Source organism: Phragmites australis, chromosome 1 (genome assembly GCF_958298935.1).
Source record: "Phragmites australis chromosome 1, lpPhrAust1.1, whole genome shotgun sequence".
Taxonomy (NCBI): Eukaryota; Viridiplantae; Streptophyta; class Magnoliopsida; order Poales; family Poaceae; genus Phragmites; species Phragmites australis.
The window spans coordinates 4,243,815-4,266,029 of record NC_084921.1 but is presented as its reverse complement, the minus strand read 5'-3'; the positions used below and the strand labels follow the sequence as shown (position 1 = coordinate 4,266,029).

Sequence of the window (22,215 nt, the reverse complement as noted above, 5' to 3'; positions counted from 1 at the left end):
GATAGGGGGATAACCTTTTATGATTCAAGATCGTAGCTTTGGATGTCTTCTGCGATCTGTCAATTTGTTGAAACGAACAAATAATAAAGTGCGGCTTTATTTAGTAGTAAATAAATACCCAACAAATGAGGCCCAATAGCATATGCTTTGAACAAGCTGTAAAGTTGATATGGTTCGAAGTATTTATGTGCCCAACAAAATAAAACTAGCTATCCACAATGGAACACCTTATCAACATTCGTTTCAACGCTACCTTGCTGCCTGCCTACCCTACACACATTGGGCTGCATGTTCTACATACATACATACATTGGGATTAAACTTTATATTCACAAACATTCTTCCACAAATCATCGTCTCCAAAATTCTTAATAGCCTAGTCGTATGCATGCGGTTCCCTGGAAAAATTGGCTCGTACCATCGAGCGGACATCACAGCAACGTTGGATTGCCTCCTAAGTCCAAACTGAGGACAATCGATGTGCAAAGGATCTGAAGACCTCCGGACATTTATATCATTAGATCAGTGGGGTCCTCCGAGATTCGCATCAACATGTTCAGTTGATTTGGTTAGAAATTGTTCGTCATTGTGTCTCACGTAGAGCTGATCTTTGTTATCCTGGAGTAGTCACCGACGTTGGCAACAAAAAGTGGGTCTTTCTCTTCGTTGAAGGTAGTTTTTTCACCTGTCTGCTCTAACTCTTTCGTCAAGTCTTCCATTGTCTTCTTTAAATCGGCTTTGCTCATCTGGCCACCTTCACCCATTGAGATGCCAACCATGGTGATTTTGGGAAGAAGAGGGTTCGCTGGTAAGTCATTGTTCATGCCAGCATCATATCTGGTCAACAAACCAAGACAGCTTCAAAATATGTGGATAAACAATCCTCATAAATTTTAGCCAGATAAAAGAAGCAGCTAGTTGGATAAATTATCATCTTAAAATTATTTTTTGCTCTAAATTACTTTTAGATAATGAAGTCATATTTGTCCCATTACCAAGTGTAATTTGATAGGAAATTCTAGTAAGATTGTGAAGCATTCTACTAACTGCATGGGCCAAATAAGTGCATGATACCGCAAATGAGAAGGAAGAGAAGCAGTATAGACTATTGAGGAACAAACCTGCTGAATTTGCTGTCCCTTTCTTGTGCTTTAAACTTTCTGTCATGCCCTGACCATATATTTGGAAGCAGATTGCTAAATGGAAAGTGAAATTGATTATGATCTGGGTCATTGTGATTTCTGTAGTTGCTGTTGTCAATATTCGGCTCCGAAGATTGAGATTGCTGATTATTTTGGTAGCAGTTATCATCCTTAGAAGCAGTAAAATTCCTGCTAGTAGTAGCAATATCGGCAATTGAAACAGCAGTCCTGAAAAAGGGAACAAAATATAAACATAGATGGTTCACAATGAAGAAAGAAAAGGGTGAAATGAACCGATACCAATCATATAGCCAAATCAGTGCATGTTATTATTGACATAACAAAGAATAAGGCTGAATAGCTTGTTTCAGAATTTCACAAGTTCCAAGGTAACCTCTACGAGATGAAGTTTAAGCATTGTTCCACCTATCAAGGCCAGAGTTGTAAACCAAGCTATAGATTTATATTTTACCGGCCATTAACTGAATCTATAAGCTTGACATTTTGACAGTTTATCTGTTGTACTATACATGGTAATTCTCATGCTCACTAGGTAAGTTGGTCACCCCACTCATCCATGAGAAAAAAATAAGAAAGTACAGACTAGGCTAAAGAAAAATGACTAAAACATAATGTTGAAAGTACAGACTACAAGGTAAGATAAATGAGTAAATGACAATATTGGCAGGAGAATCTTATTCTTATGGGATAGAACTTACTTCCAGTATGCAAAATAATTCTAGGGATAACAGGGCATGCACAATTAGTATTTCTTAAACCATTTAACTCAGCTCGGAAAGTTAATCTCCCTCCACAAGTTTATAACAACTAAAGAAGCAGTTCTATGACAAATTGAAACAAGAGATATAGACTAAGCATGGCATTGCATCTGCACCTTTCTTCAAATGAATCAACAACATAAGGGAACTGTGGTTGTATGCCAGCAGTTTTTCTCAACCACTTATTTCCTAGAAGAACTTTGTCAACAACATCAAGAAACTGGATCTCTGCAGCTTTTGTTACAACACTCAATGGTATTCCAGTTGGACCTATCTCATTCATCAGTTCTTGTACCTACATCAACAATACCTCATAATAAGAAGGCCAAAAACCATAAACAAGATTCAAGATCTTATGTGCAGAAAATGATCATAATACCTCTGGGGGCTCAAGCAAGCTGTCAACACTTTCTTCACTTATCTCAGATGTTAAACTATCATCAACAATATCCCTCCTACGTTGTGTATGGCGGTTTTGCATTATTGAATGGAAATGTTGATCCATTGAAGCTTCAAGAATATTGTCCAACAAGTTTTTATCAAAAAAGTATGGTGTATACCTGAGATCATGATCAGTGGAGTTCATATTAGGTTTCCATGGACATATTTAAGACAACAAAACACATCTCCGCCTTGGTACCAAACAGAAGCATCTACTATGCACAGGAACTGCCATTAATAGCACATTAAAGTAACGGAGGAGTCTGTGAGGACATATCAGTGGACCATATAATGGTAAGCTAACCTTCTTGACATCCGATCGAGAACAAGACACCATGCAAAAAGGAAAATCAGTAGAACTGAAGAAAACATAATGCGGAAATGAAAAACCATAAATATGATAAGGTAAAGTTTAAAACAGAAATTAAATTTAAAGGAGGAAAGTTTTTGGTTTCTCAATTTCTCAATGATGTCTGCTCATAGGAAAAAAAACATACACAAAATAGAACACAGGATAACCACACATCTTGACATGCCAGTAAAAAAAAAAATCTATAAGATGATATATAAAGTGTTAACAGAAATAATCAAGGAAGCATCAGGAAGATCCATACCATCTAATTCCATCATTTGTCGCCACTGCAATATTTAAGTTTTGAGCACTAAAAACAGGGACACCACCAAGTTTTTTCCTTCTGCCCCTTTGTGGAAATGACTTCAATAGCTTATTGGCAGCCTTGACCTAACAGGAAAACAATATAATCTCCAATGGTATGAAAGTTATAAGTAGACCTGAAACATTTTAGTGCAAACCTGCTTCTCATTTGAAACAAACTGGAACATGTGAGGCTTTTCCTGCAAAACAACAATTATCCTTAATTTTTAAGAAGAAAAGGACAATAATTCAGTGTCAATTGAATCAAACCAAGCTATGAACTTAATGGTCAATACAGAACAGGCTGAATCTGAAATGAAACAAAATTTAGCAGCAGATAACAAATGGAGTTAAGTCGCATGAAAAAAATATACAATAGCAATCGAATAACATTCTCAAAGAACTGAGTACTTCAAGTCATAATTTGTCATCTGGGATAGGTCACTATCGTATATTGGAAGCCAAAGCAATCTAGTCCACAGACTCCGGTGTCAACCTTAGTCTAACACCCAAAGGCAACTAAACATATAATCCCGCCAACAATATCCATGGTTGCTCATATCTAAAGAAGACTTCACTATTTTTGTAGGGTAGAAAGAGCCTAATACACACAACACGTAGGAACTGAGTATTTGAGGATTGATCAAACACCGTCTCAGTATCATGTAGATGTAGCAAACACAACTGTGACCCTGATGGGTTACTTGTTCCAATACAGCAGCACCGTAGAATTGTATGTTAGCATACTATAAAGAAATGCTAGAAACAAAAGCTTAGCAATAAGCTAATAAGACAACACAATATAAAGCTAAAAGAACATTACTAGCAATTAAACAATTTAATCAGAGCCGTCTTTTATCCTTAAAAGGAAATCGTGAAAAATGACAAGAAAAACTTCCTTCTTAAGAAGATGACCAGAACCAACCTTGAAATGTTCGTATGCTACATCAAGGCGACAAGCCCCCACCATGCCACTTGGCACATTTAGCCGCTTAACATAGGATACTGGAGATGTTAAACCAAGTTAGATAAAAGTCCTTTCCTGATTCTCACTTAAAAACTGTAAATAACTAAATTTGAAGAACTTTGTTATGAAAGAGACAGTAGATAGAAATTATGTGTGTTTTGAGACGAAATTGTGTATTAGTAATGAAAACAAATGCTGCTTTGCAACAAGCATTATTTCTTGACATAAGACATGCCAACCTGACACCACTACTTAATACCTGCAAATTACATCCAGCGAAATAAGAATCAAAGTGAATGTTTTTTTAGCAGAACAATAGGCAATGGACCTTTTTTCTTGCCAGAGCTGACCACAGCCCATTTCAGCATTAATCGTGTTAGTTTTGGTGTATCAAATGTGAGGGGGGCTTCCGCTCAGATTTGGGTTCAGGAAACCTATTAACCTGGAAATCCAGAGCTAAGAATCGGCTTCAGGGTATTTTTCAAGGCCCTGATTAAAAGCAGCTCCAAAGTTAGACTTAAGGGAGAAGTGCAATTGAAGGTCACTCCCATCTAAAAGCTGGATTCCTGGAATGTTCTTTTTTTACAAAAAAAAAAAAAATATTGATAGCCCTGATGCTAGTCTAAATCTGTAGTTAGTAGCATAGCTAATCAGTCTTCAATTGTATAGAGAAAAATAAGAGAACTGAAATACTATGTGCTGGGTGCACAAGTTTTATATTCTGAACAGACATTAAATAACTGTCAAGATCATAACACATCAAGCAGAGAAACGATAAGAAATGTTTAGTAACAGCAAATACCTGCATCATTCAAATCCATAAAAAACCTAAACACTGGACCATTTTCACTCTTCTTCAATGGTGAAAAGATTGTTTTGAACCACGTAGGAGTTCTGAAACAGAATAAATTTATAAATGTTAAATTAGCAGAACTGACAATAATATTAGCTCAACTATGATATAATTATAGGTTACAGTCAACAGTGAGGATTTTGTCCTCCACAAGTTGTGCATGATAAGTGAGCACATCAAAGCGTATAAATAACAAGTTTTAAACAGTACACTTCCTTAGTCTACAGAATTCAGACCAATTCCTTGAAATCCATTACGACAAATAGACACCAATTACTTAAAAATTGTTAGACATAGACTTCCTCAAGCACGCATTAACACAGCGCCAAATCCCTGGTGGCCAACATACTGAAACATGTTGTAGGGGCGTAGAGATGCAGCATTCCCTCATTGCTCGGTAGATTCACAGACTATATTGAAACCTCAAACTTCTAACTGTACCTTGGATGATACAGTTCAATTGGTGTCAAATTTTTGACAGGATTATCCAATACAACTAGGTTCAACGTGTGAATTCCGGCCCACACGCAATACAGAGCTACAGGCTAACACATCCCGCTCAATTCGCGCACCTCGTCGCCGAGAACGCCAGTAACACCAGCGCTACACAACGGAAATCAACAGCTCGGGAGTGTAGGGTGCTAATTGGTGCATGATGTACCTGTTGGTGAGGAAGCGCGGGAGCTCGAAGCGGGAGGCGACGGCCATGAGGCCGTTCCCAGAAGGGTCGAGCATGGTGAACACCTGGCCCACGAACGCAGGTCCCCCGCCACCGCCGCCCTTACCCCCTCCTCCCGCCGTGCCGGCACCGGCCATCCGCGCGCCCGGTAGCGGCTGCGGGCCGCGGCGAGACTCGGATGAGGACGGGGATGACGAGGTCGAGGCTGCCGAGGAGACGGGGAGGAGGAGCGGGACGGCGAGGTGGGGAGCGGCGGGCGCGGGCGAGGAGGAGGCGGTTGAGGATGAAGAGGAGAGGAAGGGGAAGGTGGAGGCGAGGGAGTGGAAGGGGTTGGACGCGGAGGAGCGCGGCAACGGCATGGTGGCGCGGCGGTGAGTGGATTTGGGCTTGGAATCTGGTATCGTTTTGCGTCGGCGAGGGATTTCCCTTCATCACTCTTCTTCCCCGCTTAACTTTTGGCCACCCGGCAGAGTTCAGACGGCTCACGCCCAGGGTTCGGTTCGGACCCTGGCGCAGGCAGCAGCGTCAGCCTCACGCGATCGAAATCGGACCCGGCCAGAACACGATACAAATATAAATATTAAATACGGTAATATCAAACATAAATTTAAATTATAGAGACATAGATATATTATAAAAATATATCTCCTAATTTCTCTTATATTTTTTTATTTATTTTTATTAGTAAAACAAATTTCATACCTATAGCCGGTAACTAAACAGAAAAATTAGAGAAAAGATAGACGATAAAAATAAATAAATTATTTAAATTTTAAAGATTTTTATTAGGTAAAAGAAGAGTAGAGATGAGAGGTGACACGAGAAACAAATTATAATATTTTTATATAGTAGAGATTAAAAAAAATGTTTTTATATAGTAAAGGTCTACAGCAAAACATAAGCTGGCTGATGCTTCGGTGAAAAAACCCGAGCAAATGCCCTCCATGAATCACAAAAAGGGTATAAGAACCGGCATCAATCAGAAGCAGAGGAATTGCTTTCAAGAAACACACAAATTTGAGGACCTCCCGGTATCGTGCACATACTGTTTGATGATATCACTAGGCCTGTTTCGTTGTCATCAGAGATTATTCTTTATCTATTTCTGTACAAAATTGGAGAATACACGAAATCGTCATTTTATCTGATCCAGAAGAACGTGAAGCTCAACGTCATACCGCCTTGCTCCCAACATTGCAAAGCTTTGCCTTCCTTGGAAACACATGAACTGAGGCTGCGCCCTTTTCGTCTTTGCTTAGAAAAGGTACGTTTTCCTCCACGGTCAGATCGCCGGCCTTGTTTCTTCAGTCATTCTTTCTTTTGATCATGCAGGCAGCCGAACTGTTAACATGTTTGTATCACTCTCGTGTGGACAACAAAGCTCTTTCCTCTTTCCACGTCTTGATTGAAACTCGGCACTTTCTGTTTCCTCTGCTAGTTTAACTTCACCTGGGGCGTATAGTTCGAACACAAAACATAACTTTCATCTGCTTTAGTTCAAAAAAACTTTCATCTGCAGGGTCGGCTGATCCTGTGGCATGTGAGTGGCCGTGCTTTCACTTGAGTGAAGTACTTAACTTTTGGCTGAGTGGCTGAGTCTTTCCACGAATGTCTGCTCATAAATGGCTATCACAAGGCATTAGAGGTAATAGTCAAGTAATGTAAATGGCTGCATGGCATGAATGACCACAGTAGTCAATAACTTAAACATGATGTAGTCAAAGTAGAGGAGCGGTAGGCATGGGAATGTACAAAATAAAAACTAATGTTAAAAATGAATAAATGAGAATTAGCAATCTTAGACGTTGGATTGAATCTAGACAGCTTAGATCAACCACTAGAAGGCAATGGAACTTTTCAAAAGACCTCCTAGATTATTCCACTTTTCACTCATCCAACTCACCTGGATCTACACAATCTAAATTGAATCTAAGGGATGAGATTTAAGTTCCTCTTATCCTATTTATAAACGGTAGCTCCTACTGGGCACACACACAAGCAGACAAACTAAATAAAGCTATAGCGACCACGATGTTTACCTTACACAACCAACTGTTGAGACGTGAGGTTGATAATCTTAAACACCACTTCTCATAAGTATCTATAACCTGGTGCATAACAGCAACCCGCCCCCTACCTTCCAGAGCTGACACAAAAACAACAGGTATTCCTGTAACCTGCCAAAAAAAGGAATAGATTTTAGCATTTTGCCATCTGTCACTCTATAAAAACATGAAGCAAATCAACATATTCCAGAATATAGCAGTTCTTTCTTTTCAGAGAAAGAAAAAATTTGGGTTGGTCAACTTTAGAGGGATCATATATGCAACACATTCTCGAAAGATTATAAAAATAAGCCAAAAACCAAGAAATTTAGACTCTTAACTCTACATTTTTCGGTTATTAACAAATATTATGTGAAAAGAATTCAGTGGCTTTGTCAATCGAGGAACATGACAGATCCACTGCTCCATCAGTAAACATAGTAATGCACGTCTTGCACATCTCACGTTGTAATGGTCTTCGACCAAAAACTATTTCTTTCTTAATACAAAGATTCGCAGTTCTCCTTCGTATTCTAGAAAAAAAACAGTAAACAAGTAAAGCATATGCATCTGCGATGATCACAAAAATAAAATTGATTCTATATTACCCCGCCGGGTCATCAATAAACAAAATAAAGATCTGCAAACATGATAACCAACAAAGCATCAAGTTCATCAAAGAAAAGTGCCTCATCAGCTACTGAGGAAAAAAGGTTAACTGAAAATATAAGCTCCCAATATAATTTACAATTTTGTAAATTACAATTTTGAGAGAAACCCTATGGTCAAAAGTTACAAGTTTCACGCAGCCAATAATTAAACATTCATATTACCATTTAACAATTCCGTTCTAGAGAAATAGTAGTAAACCCATCATGAACTAACAAAAAAGTAACAGTTACCTGAGGAATGACTGTCTGAATTTCTCTAGGAACAGCATCCATCACCTTGTCAAACAACGGTTGGTTATCTCTAAGGAGATCCATTTTATTGACAATCACTACGAGTCCATGGCCCTCTTCTATTGCTTGTCGTGCTATCACAACTTCTGGATGATTCATGCTACTCTTGGACTTTGCAATCTACATATCCATAGAACTTTATCATGGTACTGGCCATTATAATTCAAATGACATTGAACATGTATTAAGGCATCAGCAGAATCAAACCAGTACACTGAAGGCAAACATTGAGGTTGATACTGATGATCATTAATTTGACATGGGACTGGAAATAGAACATCAAGCTTACACATACTTAAATCAATAGCCATCAAGTATAGCCATCTAGCGCAACATAATTACAGAACTACTGTCACACATCCCATAAAAAATTGAGGAGGTGAATCATTACTGTCGCGCATGATTGGTGATATTCTAAACTGGCACCAGACAAGAGGGCAGTAAAAATGCTTTCGATTAACCACATAAGAGGAAGTGTACCAAGTCAGAACTTTACATGTCAATGGTTCTGCACATCAAAATGAAAGTAAATACCTTTTCTGCATCCAGCACAAGAGCAACAATGTGAGCTCTCATCAGGTTCTTTCTTGACTGCACCACACTCAAAGATGCTGGCCCTTTCTCCTTTCCCGATCTTTCCATCCAACCTGCAGTGTCCACCTGCATCACAAAAAAAGAAGAAAATGACTAGACCACATTTCACACAGAGACAGCTTGCATGATCACTATGCCTCTCAGTAGTTTAAATAAAACAACAACATAATAAGCGGGGATGAGCCAAAGAAAATTCTAGTATCTCAACACCTATAACTTAGACTGAGTGTTGCGTGAGTCAATAAAAGAGGTGAAAATGCACACTAGAACAACAGAAAATGAGCAAAGTTGAGACTTCTTTATTTTCATGGTAATTGGTAATAAGACTTGTTTAACAAAAAATAGTTATGGATTATTATGCGGACAAAGTACCATGATTTACTTTTCCATGCTGCATGAGTCATTACAGCACATATGACCAATAATATTCACAACATAAGCACAAAAGTATATATGGTGGTACAATAGAAAATATTAAACTTACCAAATATACAGTTCGGTTGTCAAACTGAAACTGAGCCCGAATCGAGTCCCTTGTTAAACCTGCCTCTGGACCAACAAGAACTCTTTGTTCTTGCAACAAGGTATTCAGAAGGGTAGACTTCCCCACATTTGGACGCCCCACAATTGCTAACTGCAAAGGCAACTTGCTTTCGTCACCTTCATGGGCCTCAGTTTCAGCCCCGGAAGCAGGGTCGTCTTGGTTGAGTCCATCTATTACATATTTACATGTCAGTGTAAACCGTGAATATTATGTTTGAGGCTGACATCACGGGTCCCCCTCTATATCACTAATGCTATAGAGTCATGCATTTCTCTTATTGCTAGAGAAAAGTAAAGCATTTTAAAAGGACACAGAAGACTTCTGCCTCAAAAGTTCAATACGCGATGGTCACTGATTCATGACGCCAAGATTCCTCCATCCACCTCACAGAAATAGATTACCGAGGTACAAAACGTGTACAAAAAACCGGAAGCATATTCAATCTTCCAAAGTTGTAGTTATTTTCAGACATCACATCTACTTGAATGGAACTAAAATGGATAGAGAGTTAGCAGATGCAGCTATTATATTTGTTTGAAGCGCCACAACACCTAAGCAAAATCTTGTGTCTCCTTATACTAATTCTTCACACCAGTAAATAGAGTATTATTTCTTCAATCAGTATAACAATAGACGACGACAAAGATGCTTGGCCAAAGAAAAACTAGCACTTGGTCACGAAAGATAAAAAAAAATGATTCATATTAATAAGTACCATCACACATACTGCTACAAACTTACTGTTCAAAAACTGAAACATGTACTCCTCAAACAATGGCCTGACTATCTCATAAAGTTCTGCCATCCCCAGGCCTGTCTCTGCGGATATTGCAACTGGATCACCAAAACCCAACTTGTGCGCTTCTCCAGCAGCCGCAGTCAGAACTCCATGCTCATCAAGTGACTCAGACTTGTTCATTGCGACTATGGTATGTATCCCAGATGCATGCTTACGCAGCCATTGCCCAACCTCAAGATCCAGTGGCTGTAGACCATCCCTTCAAAGACAATTGCACTTTTACTAGGCAACAAGTAATAACATTTTCACCTGACTCCATTATGAGAACAAGAAATATCCCACTCACCTCACATCAATCAAGAAAATGGCAAATTGAGACCTGGCCAACACATTCCCTGTCATGTCAGCTGTCCGTGCGAGAATGCTCCCAGATGCCGCTGCTGTCTCGAGTCCAGCTGAGTCAAGCACACGGAAACGGAGATCTCCAAGCTTGGCAACTCCTTCGCGGATGTCACGCGTGACATGGTCCCCGGGTGTATTGTACACCAACGCCTCCCTCCTCCGTATAAATCTAACTACAAACATCGAAACGTTTCAGTTCAGAAAAAAAATATAAATCTAGTTAGGCAATGTTAAAACATAAACACATAAACATGGTAATAAAGGAATAATATATGTCAATATTCCAATACACGAAAAGCTGAGTATGTAGGACCGTTGAGGCACATTGTTGGGAGAGTGGAGACGTGCATGTGCCAATGCATGCTGACACAAAGCTGCCTGGAAAAATGTGCAAATGTGCAACCTGCAGTTGTATGGAAATGCCACCCCCATGGAGCTGCACGGAAACTAAGAGCGAGAACAGACGACCCAAAGGCCTACGAGGCGTACGACTACGAGTATCTCACCGGTTGAAGAGTGCGGACTTGCCGACGTTGGGTCGGCCAACGAGGATGACGGTGGGGAGAAGCGCGGCGTCCACCTTGGTGAAGTCGACGCGCGACTGCTTCATTGGGTTCTGCCTGGCCTTACCCTTAAGCCTCGCGGGGGCCGCAGACTCCTCGGCGACGGTGGAATAGCCGAAGCCGGTGGAGAACGGAAGCCGTGGGAGGGGAGGAAGCGCTCGGCCTGCATTAGGGAGGCGGATGGTGAGAAGAGGAGGGTTTAGGGGTTAGGCCAGGGAGAGGAGACGGGACTTACCGATAGGCGGAGGAGGCGAGAGGCTTCGGGCGGAGGGGAGGGGACGCTGGAGAAGGAAGGCGGCGGCGGCGGGACGGGTCCGCCGGAGGGCGGCGCGGAGAAGGCGGCGGCCATTTTTTGTTTTGTTTTTGGAGTGGAGCAAAGGGAGGCGGATATGGGCCACGTCCCCGTTTTGTTTCGCGGCAAGACGGACGGAAGGCCCTTTCCTTTGTGTCTATATATGTCACTTTGGGCCTATAAATGAAACGGCAAATTTTGTTTCACTCCACGCAGTTGCGAATCTAGCTGTGACAAAATGTTACTCGTGTCAATTAAATTCAAATCCAAATGAAACATGTGTTCATTCCGTTAAGTTTCGACGGAAATTGCAGGATGGTAGCATTACAATTAAGAGCTCTATGGTAGTTAGGCGTGGGAGAGGGCTTCGCCTGTTAGGTTGTTTGGACGTTCTGATCGAGGTGCTAGCTAGACACAGTCGCCTGCCGGGCTACTCTGCTTGCTGTGGGTGCCTTGGTTAGCCCGGAGTATCGGATGGTGTCTTTAGTCTGTGCCGAGCTGCTGCTATGTGTTAGTCGAGTTGTGCATTGCTGAATCTCTGTCAGCTGGTATTTAGAGGGTTGAGGTTCTTTCTTTCTCTTTCTGTTTTGCTCGTAAGCTCGACTCTATGAGTTGTACTGTTTTGCTTGTAAGGTTTTAGATCCGATTTTACTTATAAATTAGGTTACTTTTTTTTTAATATAATAACGCATAGCCTTCCTGCGTGTTTGAGAAAAAAAAAGCTCCATAATGAACAGATCTTACATGTGAATCCAATACAAACATTGTTTGTCGATGGTGTCAAAGAATGAAAAAGATTTACAATTTTTTAAAATAGACGTACATATTTACAATTTTTGATTTAAAAAATAAAAAATGGCCTCTCTCCTCTCCCCCGTTGACCAACTTGGCGTCCACCCCCTTGGCACCTCGCTCAAATGGCCGGCGGTCGGCGCCCTCCATCCCCACCTGTGATCCGTTCTGTGGAGGTCCAGCAGGCGCAGGCACAAGCGGCGGTCCTCGTACTCCACAGCTCCATTCTGATGGGAGGGACATCGTCCCCCAAGCCCTCAAGCAGTGTTTCTGGCCTCTCAAACCACCCTGCAAGCCTTTCCTATGTATGGTTGGTTGTAGGTTTTGAAATTCAGATCTGATGCACAAATGCAGTTGTTTTTCCTCAGTTTTTTTATTTTGAATTGTGAAAAAAAATCGGTGCATAATTGCTTCTGTGATCTACTCTGTTGTCGAAATGCATGTATCAAGTCCACGATCTCTAATTTCAGTGTGCCAAACTCAGATTTAAGTATGGTTCTTCGCTGCTGTGCATGTTCTTGCTGCGATTTGGTTGTTCTCTCTCTGACGTGGGGGACCCGATGGGGACCTGTTACCCCCTGCATGGGGACAGGGCACGGGGGAGGTTTTCTTCCCTCCGGGATAGGGAACGTTCTGGCACTCCCCAGCAGGTGCAGAACATCAGATTACACTATGATGTTCCTACCTTACAAAGTTACAATGTCCACAGAACCACATCATAACAACTAAACAGGTCTACAAAGCTTCAGATTACATTACACTGTTAACATCAGACAGTACATACTTGTCGCTATGACTGAACTTCTGTGTGCCAGAACTACAGCCTACAACAGAACCTAGGTCACCTAATTACAACACATGTAAATACAGATAGATACATAGATTACATCAGATGTTAATCTATATTAAGTCTACTCAAAAGGGGAACCCATGGCTTCAACTTAATCAGTATCACTATCATGCTCAAGAAAACAATACTCTCTTGGCCCACCAAGTCGCAGTACTATGGTTCCGGAGTTTTCTTCATGCCACTCAACACATTCCTTCTCCGCAAGCTCAATAACCTATCACAGCCATTTATTTTACAAAAATTCAACGACATTGGCATGCGAGACAAATAAAAGAATAGCGTGCATCATTAGGTAATAATCAGGAACAAGAGAATTATTTAGATCTCGCTGTGAAAATCAATTGTCCTAAACAATATAACCGCAGTATGAGCATTGCAAATACTCACAACACATGTTTGAGTGCAAACCACATTTTGCCACATATTTTGTATGAAGAAATTGATCACCACAACTATGGCAAACTTGGGTAAGAAAATGAGACTATGATAAGACGGACAGGGTGCTAAGAAAGTGACATGCTAAAAACAAAACAAACAGCTGACTAAGAAAATCAAACCTATGTAACTTGAGTGTAGCAAAAATTGGCTATGAACCAAGCATGCCTTCAAACAACGCATTTCAGGAGAGTTATTTTCATTTGCAACGCATAAAATGTTTAGAATACCGTGGAAATAGAACACAGGATCAAAACCTAAGAATGCAGAAGTGGCAAGCATATCAGCAGGAATTACAACTCAAACAAGTACATTCTTACCGATTGCTTTATTTTCCCCTTCCTTGTACCTTTTGAACCACAACCAGTAATTACTCTCAGAAAGACAGCTGTTTAAAGAACAAAGGAAAAAAAGAAGAAAGGGCACAATAAAACATTAGATCAACAAGGATGTGGCTAACTGACATCAATGACAACATTGGTACGGAGTACAGTTATCTGATAGTGTGTGAACACTCACATGGCATGCAAACACAAATCATCATGTGAACCTTGAGAAGTTTCATAGCTTGTTTGACATGTTGACCATGCAAGTCGATAGTAACTGTATTTGTAATATGCTTATTTCTGCAAACAGAAGATTAGCTCTCAGAGACGAATTAAGAAAATATATATTAGGAAGACGACACAATTACCTGGCTTCAAATATCTCCCTGCTGGCCTTCTCGTCGTCCATTCGAGCCAATGCCCGATAATGTTTCCCCTGAAATAAAGAAAATAAATCCCAACTGGGAATTGAATAACACAAGTGACTGACACCCAACCACCTAAGTGAACACAACTGCTATTTTTGTTGCATTGGATGATGGATGCTGACAGGAGCATTCCAGCATGAATGCTTCAAATCCTGTACGTTATAGGCTACATAACTGGATAAGAGTACAACATCAACAAATCATTTTAAACTCATTTAAAACTATCCTTCATCAACCATTTATGATGAATAGGCTACATAACTGGGTGAATACATCTGTACTAGCATTATGGGTTGAAAGAATACGACATTAATACATCATTTAAAACTATCCTTCATCAACCATATACGATGAACGGTCAAGAGATTCTACATTTTTTCTCTTTTTAGTGTCATTTCTTTAGTGTCAAAGTTGCCTGACCTCCTCTGCGAGGTAAGAAGCATATGATTTGTCTCCCTTGGAGTATGCCAGGGCAGCCTGTATGGGAAGAAATGTAGACAATAAGATATACCAAAAAGAAAAGGAATGTTGTACGATCAAACTGGCTCAAGCAAACTCTGGCCCAAAAAATACATACTTTCTGATAATATTCTTTCATTTTATCATAATGCCTTGCAGCAACACCTCGGAGCTCTCGATAGTCACCCCCTTTAACACAAAGCAATAACAGTTGCATCATTTGCATAAGTATCAGGTGTAACAACAAAAAAACCCAATAGCTAATAGGTGAACGAGACGATTTTGCGTAATTGCAAATAAATTCATCAAAAGAAGTTACAAACTTGCAATGTACGTTATATGTGGGGCCACTGATTTCATAAAAGACATAGGGATTGGAAGAAGGGGCGGGGTTATTTTACGTGCCAATTGTAAAAATATACCTATCAGGTCAAAACTATGTATATCCTACTAGGGCCTAACAGGAATGTATCAGATGGGTCTTTAAGGAATATGGCAACCAATGATAAAAGGCAATCTTAGTTAATAGATTGAATCTGCATAGTTTAGGTGAATTATACAAAAACAATATACATACCGTTTTTGGGTCTTTCTAGATTGTTCGATGCGATGATAGAATTGAACGATTGCAGCTTCTTTACTGCCTTTTTCCAGTCCATAGAACTTGGCTCATATGTGCGTATTTCTGGTATTTTAAAAAGCGAATCCAAGACCTGTTGTGGGCTGGCTTTCACTGCTGTCGATCTTGAAGGCGATGTTGTTGAACGTGGCATCCCCAAAACAGCCTTTGCATAGCTATTGAAACAAAGACCAAGTAAGCCATAAAATTAAGAGCCAGTTATTCGAAAGTGCGAGTATATAGTCTATCGTTCCAATTACCAATGCCATTGACAAATGCCAACTACGAAATAACTAACTGTACTATTGAAGTCTTATGATAAACAATATGAACCCACAGCCACCAGACAGCGCTACCTATCCAGTGGCAGTAGAAAAATATCACTAGAAACATTATTGACAAAAGAAACAATTTCCAATAATGTTTCTCACACACTCCATTTATCCGAACAAGAAGACATAAAGGGATTCCAAACAAAATTCAAATAAGCATAGGGTACCAGGTTCCCACACAGGACACATGCGGAAATCAGGCAAAGAAGGTTCCCTAAGCACTTGGAGAAGCATATATGGTCAGATGAATTGGCTGAGTTGACTCACCTGGTGTGAGGCTCACCCCACAGGAACTCGTGTTCTAGTTCAGACTGGAGTGTCATGCCGGATATCTCATCTGATAACTGAATAAAAATATAACAATAGAATATTTAAACAGGATTCCAAATGGGAAGTATTGCAATCATTTCAGTTGTAGCAAGCAGCAACAGGGACCTGGAGATGTATTTAATGGACTAGTACATGATATCGTTCAGCGGTTAATAGCAGATCGAATACAACATTATTTGGTATACCACTTTGAGCTAGGATTTCTATCAGTGTCAAAATGAACAATACTAGAAAGTTTCTATTTTGTTACTGCTGGTTCAAGGCAACCACGATTGTCATAGTTTAAAATAAATTAGAACCTAAAGAGCACCAAAAGTAATTGATAATGCTTTGTGAGTAACTTCAAACTGCGCATTGTACTTAACATCTGACAAGTTGGGCAACGTTGTAACACCTGCACTGACTACAAAACACTAAATCCGTTCTCTTGTCGTTTCAGAAATCAAAACAGTAAAGTAAAAACACGAAAATATTGACCATTATTTATTTTCCAATTGTGAGTTAGTGGTACTTCCAAAGAAATAATGATATAAAAATACCTTTCAAATGACAAAACTAAATATTGTTTACATCTAAAAATGTATGCACTTTACAGTTTGTGTATATTAGTGGTCAAAGTTTAAGTTTGACTGCATACATTCTAAACCAACTACTATTTAGGAACCGAGGTAGTAATAAATCCATTATAACATACCATTTCATTTGCTGCTAACATATGCAGCACTCAACCCAGTTTAATTAAAATTCCATTTTAGCCATTTTACACATGTTTTGCATCCAACAGAGCAAGCATAAACCGTAACTGTGCTAAGCACCTGTAATGGGCATTTTTTATTGCCTGCCGCCAAGTTGTCCATGGATAGCTGATTTCCTGGGATGATATTTGGATAGCGGGTACCATTCCTTTCAACATTTGTATAACATGTTTCTATGTTTTGAACGGAAAACACGCCAGAGATATCAAGCAGCGCATCCAAAGCCTGAAAACACTTGATTAGTGTAACACTACAAATTCACCAAAATAGTAACAGCCACTCAGAACAAGGGAAATGAAAAAGGCGCAAAGTATATAGGAATGCCAGTGTAATCACACATGAATACAAAGCAGATGAATTGTTCTAGAAAGGTATTTGGATACTTCACAGGAATTTGGAGAGAAAGAGAGGGGGAGGGAGGTAGAGAGAAGAGGTTTACACAAGCCACAAACGATTTTTTTCCATAATTTCATAAGAATGATAACTTGTTCCTTCATTCCAAAGAACTATATAGGAAACCCTACAAAGATCCTTAAAAAAAAGCACTAGCTCGTCAGATAAAGTAAGGTACCAAGACAAATTACCTATTCATAAACTTCTTTTTTTGTTTTAAATGTGAAAACTCAGTTTGTGTGAACAGTTTAATTGCTTTTGCTGATTAAACATCCAAATGAATTCTGCAATGATGATTATCATTGAAAGTATATAAAATAGTTCAATTTGTTATGTCAACATGCCACTGTGGTGCATATTCTGAGCTGATATAAAACATCACGGAATAGCTAACTGTTGACCTGTACCAGACTAATAGATCTGAGAAACTTTTAAAGAAAAACAACAATATTCAAAATTGAGTGGATGAATTTAGCAGTATCAAGCGGATTAATAATTCAAGAATGTCCTAAATAGTGGCCACTAGTCCGCTACAGCGACATATGCACACCGACTAGCATGTCAAGGGTAGGCCACCTGCTCCTCAAATCAAGAGCAGTAACCCGAGGAGCATTTAAAGAGGGGGTGATCACTTGCTAGCAGCTCTTTAGAAAACTGAAGCCTGAAGCACCAATAAAGGATCGCAATGATGGCAGGAACCACATTTCCCCATGATGATCAAGAAGTCCAAAAACAGTTATAAATTCCTATGTTAATTTTTGAAATTAAATTTTGAATGTAGCATGATTAGATTACATGTATTTGTAATAATGACGTGATTTAATTAGAACATCGAGAATCTGGAGACAAGGTTGCGATAGCAAACTTATGAGCATTCACCATTTATTTCTTAACACATCGGCACATTACCATCATCACCAATCACCACCATATGTGCAAGTGATAACACAACTTATAGGTTTCACATTTACTTGGATTGGATGTACCATTCAGGTACAAACAATTGCAGAGTAATGTCATGTACTACATATTCTCCACCAGGAAACGAAGGCTATTCCCAGAACCATGTGCTAACCGGTCTCGCATATGAAATGTATTGTTTGAAATAAAGGCAAAATGAAGCACTGGTTAACATCGACAGCAGGCCAGGTTCTAGCTCATTATGAAATGTATTGTTTGAAATAAAGGCAAAATGAAGCACTGATTAACATCGAGAACAGGCCAAGGTTCTAGCTCATCCAATGGGTGGGATTTCATGCAAATTAAAAAAAAATGAAAACCCAGGTTGCAAGTAACTGAAAAATGCACCTGATAAAAAATTTGTTTACCTTCTCAACATCATACCCATACTGACCTGCAAAATGGAATAGACAAAAATATCAACATCAGAAGTTCATTCCCATACGATTAGTTGGCCAGCAAGTTGCAGAAATAAAAGAATATGAAGCAAACTTCGATACACTCAAATTTATTTCAATTTGGACAAAAAAACAAAGTTCACCATGAAAAGCTTTTAGTTGTGGAAACGATATGGTCTACCAGCCTCAGAAACACTCAATTTCATCCAATGATTACACTCATAGCAGCATTTGTACTATTAGCAGTTGTATACAGGTAAAAAATGCAGCAGTTAAGCATACAAACAGATGGAAAAAAATTGTATGTCTATTTCAACGCTTATAACAAGAAAGTGAATCTTTCAGTTGAAAACAATATTGTCCAGTTCGTAGTTTTGATAAGCATACCAGTATACCACACAAAACAACCACTAAAGCAACAATCTCCTTCACATCCCAATGTAAGCTCAGCAATGCTGAAATACATATTTCCTTAGCAGCAAGCTAGCAATCCACTTAACTGTGTACACATGAACCTTGGCTTTGCTCTATTTTCTCTGAGCTTCTCAAGTCTTTTGACATGATCAACTGCAAATCCAATCATCTGAAATGGCCTTGACCAAAGGACCTCGCCCAAAACCATCGTCGTAGCCTTTTCCATTGCATACATTGGCACTGTACGTGGCATCATCAAATCAATTTGCCACACATCAGGAGGGAGGCAATTCGACAGCGTATTACTCCTTTTTCATTTTAACCCTTGGAAATAAATGCTACACTGCAAAACTATTAACACATCAAACCCTAGCATGGGCTTGTCATCCTTTGTTACTTAATCATCTCAAGCTACAAAAAAGAAATGGCTAAAAATTTTCTAATGCATGTTTGAAGGAGAGTCAATCAGCACATCATTCTTTTTCGCGAGATTGTCACTAAAAACTCATTGATGGTTTGATGTTACAGATCCGTTTTGTGTTCTTACTATTCACTCCTAACGGATTCAATACCTAAGCAAGCTAAAAAGACGCCTTAAAATGCTGTCTTTTGAACCCTCTCTGCTCCCTGTTTTCCGAGGGGATAGGGCTTCTATTTTCACTGTACTAAATTCTACTCAGTTGTGACAATGGCAGGGAACGATCGAAGTACAGCATTCTGAATGAAAACAAGAGGAGCAGGTGATAAAAGACTCACCGAGCACGTCTCTGACCACACCCATGCCAAGGTCCGAATTATCCCCGAGCATGGAGCATAGGAACTGTTCGGCATCTTCAACACTGTACTTGCGGCCACCACATCCGCCATCCCCCTCCCCATCTGTACCCTTCCACTCACTGTTCGCGCTTGCCCCATCCCTACCTTTCAATGCATTGGTCACGTTTACAGGAAAAGGGGCAGGCCGCGTGTAGTCCCTGCCAATGACGTCCGATACCATGCCAGTGGCGGCCACGGCAACCCTCTTTGGCCTCCGACCAGCCTTCTTTCCACCAGATCCACCGCGCGGCGAGAGATCCGGCGGCGGCGGGGGCGGCGGAGCCGGCCGTGGGGGCTGTGGTGGCTGCGTGTCCTGCGAGGAGCCAAGGATGCCGGCGGCCAGAAAAGGGTCGCCGGCGACCTCGCGGTAGGCGGAGTCGACCTGGTCGATGGTGGCGCTGGCGAAGGCGTCGAGCAGCCACGCGAGGTCGCGGCGCTCGTCGCCGGCGACCGACGAGGACGCGGTGGAGGCGGAGGAAGAGAAGGAGGAGGTGGAGGCGGTCCCCGACGAGCTGGCCATGAAGGCCGACGCATACGTCGAGGCATCCCAGCTGCTGCTCGACTCCATCTCCGAAACCGCGGCAGCGGCGGCTGGGGTTAGGGTTTCGGACCCCGGCGAGCACGATTCGGCGGGTGCGGGCTTCTTCTTCTTCTTCGATTTCCTCTTGGACGGTTTCATCCCGGCGGTGGCCGTCGGTTCGCCCTCCTTCTCCTCTTGTCCTCTCCGTCTTGTCGTCTCTCTCTCTCTCTCTCTCTCTCTCTCTCTCTGTCTCTCTCGTGGAGGTGGGGAGGGGAATGCAACACAAGAGAAGCCGAGGAGCAGCCAGCCACGCGGTCTCGGCGGGGGAGATGGCCGCGGAGGCGTGGTAGGGCCCGCCTAAGAATATCCCACCCAATGGCACGTGGGGCTCGTGAAAAATAGGGGCCCACTGTCATTGGTAGAGAGGCTTATTTTGGAGCGGCTGGTAAGATTGAAATAAATTCTATAGAACGGATACTATGAAAGATTTTTTTTAAGGTAATATGTATCTTCTTCCTTCTTTTTTTTTAGCTCAGCCGTTGTATCAGAAGATGTGTGACTGTATCAAGATCTTACGAAGATCTTTCTAAAAAATCTTATAAAATTTGTTTTCAGTTAGACCAGTGGATGGGCCTCACCGACGGTAAAGGGAAGGGATCGATCAGATGAGGATCTTCCGCTGTGGAAGCCCTTCCTCGTCGTCTCTTCTTCGGTGCCAAAGTGTCTCTTCTCAGAGTTGAAGGGTGGGACTGTGTGAAATTGTTTTATCCAAGCAAGAGGATTACGAGAATAATGAACATCACCAGGGAGGGAGGGAGCTGAAGCAACAATTTCAATCCGGAATGCAATGAGTCCCCTTCATTCGTAGCCAAACACATGGCTCCAACCCGGAACGTCGGCATCACATCAACTACGTGGTTGGCAACGAGACGGATCGAGTCCATGAATTGCACGCAAATTAAAAGCCTTTTCGTAGTTCACGTCGATGAACTTGGCAGTCTCACAAGTCCCATAACCGATAGCCTGAGATAGTATAGTATAGCAGGTCATGCATCATGGCAGAACCCCGGGCTTGAACCAGAGCACTTGAATTAGGCAAAGTCATAAGTCCCGTAGCTGATAACCTGAGATAGTATAGTATAGTAGGTCATGCATCATGGCAGAACCCCGGGCTTGAACCAGAGCACTTGAATTAGGCAGAGTCACAAGTCCCGTAGCTGATAACCTGAGATAGTATAGTAGAGCAGGTCATGCATGGCAGAAGCCTAGGCCGTGACAACAAACAACGCATTCCGGCGATCGGCTCAAGGCTGCGAGCACGGGAACACGGCATCCCTCCCTCGGTCCACCGCGTGCCGTGCGGTGCCTCTATAAACAGGAGTCTATTTGGTAGAGCTTTCAGAGCAGTTTTTCGGTTGGAATCAGAGAGCTTTGCTAAACAGTAGTTTTCAGTTTTTAGCTTTCAGAATGAAATTTGTGGGAGTGATTTTTTAAATGAACTAAAAGTTGGAGAGGTAAAAAAAATAACTTCCCCTGATTCATTTCCCGCAGAGAATCATTTTCTCCATATATTTTATTTTAAGAATCATAGAAAATCACTTTCAATCGCAGAATCACTTCCTTAAAAAAATCAATCTCCGTAAAAAATTTAAATCAGAAAAAACTTTAATAAACAAGCCGTAGAAGTACCGTCTCCTCTCCCTTCCTAGCCGATTGGTTTTTTGCCACCGC

At 40.9% G+C, this 22,215-nt stretch overlaps 3 protein-coding genes across 3 annotated transcripts; all 3 read right to left on the bottom strand.

Moving 5' to 3' along the window:
- Positions 1 to 128: 128 nt before the first annotated feature.
- LOC133924916 (uncharacterized) lies at positions 129 to 6,018 on the bottom strand. The gene is made up of 9 exons (XM_062370697.1): positions 5,499 to 6,018; positions 4,787 to 4,878; positions 3,943 to 4,022; positions 3,176 to 3,217; positions 2,977 to 3,104; positions 2,301 to 2,481; positions 2,038 to 2,216; positions 1,122 to 1,370; positions 129 to 837 (listed from the first exon to the last, which is right to left on the bottom strand). The coding sequence occupies exons 1-9, from the start codon at positions 5,873 to 5,875 to the stop codon at positions 594 to 596; spliced, it is 1,572 nt and encodes a 523-aa protein (XP_062226681.1). The 5' UTR covers positions 5,876 to 6,018; the 3' UTR covers positions 129 to 593.
- Positions 6,019 to 7,473: 1,455 nt separating this feature from the next.
- LOC133924823 (uncharacterized) lies at positions 7,474 to 11,766 on the bottom strand. The gene is made up of 8 exons (XM_062370582.1): positions 11,601 to 11,766; positions 11,309 to 11,528; positions 10,747 to 10,971; positions 10,403 to 10,659; positions 9,602 to 9,831; positions 9,058 to 9,183; positions 8,464 to 8,643; positions 7,474 to 7,693 (listed from the first exon to the last, which is right to left on the bottom strand). The coding sequence occupies exons 2-8, from the start codon at positions 11,410 to 11,412 to the stop codon at positions 7,496 to 7,498; spliced, it is 1,320 nt and encodes a 439-aa protein (XP_062226566.1). The 5' UTR covers positions 11,413 to 11,528; positions 11,601 to 11,766; the 3' UTR covers positions 7,474 to 7,495.
- A 1,415-nt stretch (positions 11,767 to 13,181) lies between these two features.
- On the bottom strand, positions 13,182 to 20,792 carry LOC133924743 (SMR domain-containing protein At5g58720-like). Its single transcript, XM_062370467.1, has 11 exons — positions 19,905 to 20,792; positions 18,705 to 18,730; positions 17,044 to 17,208; positions 16,166 to 16,242; positions 15,525 to 15,742; positions 15,066 to 15,136; positions 14,909 to 14,965; positions 14,429 to 14,496; positions 14,254 to 14,360; positions 14,055 to 14,122; positions 13,182 to 13,513 (listed from the first exon to the last, which is right to left on the bottom strand). Exons 1-11 carry the CDS (start codon positions 20,641 to 20,643, stop codon positions 13,391 to 13,393), a joined length of 1,719 nt encoding a protein of 572 aa, XP_062226451.1. The 5' UTR covers positions 20,644 to 20,792; the 3' UTR covers positions 13,182 to 13,390.
- Between the last annotated feature and the right edge of the window lie 1,423 nt (positions 20,793 to 22,215).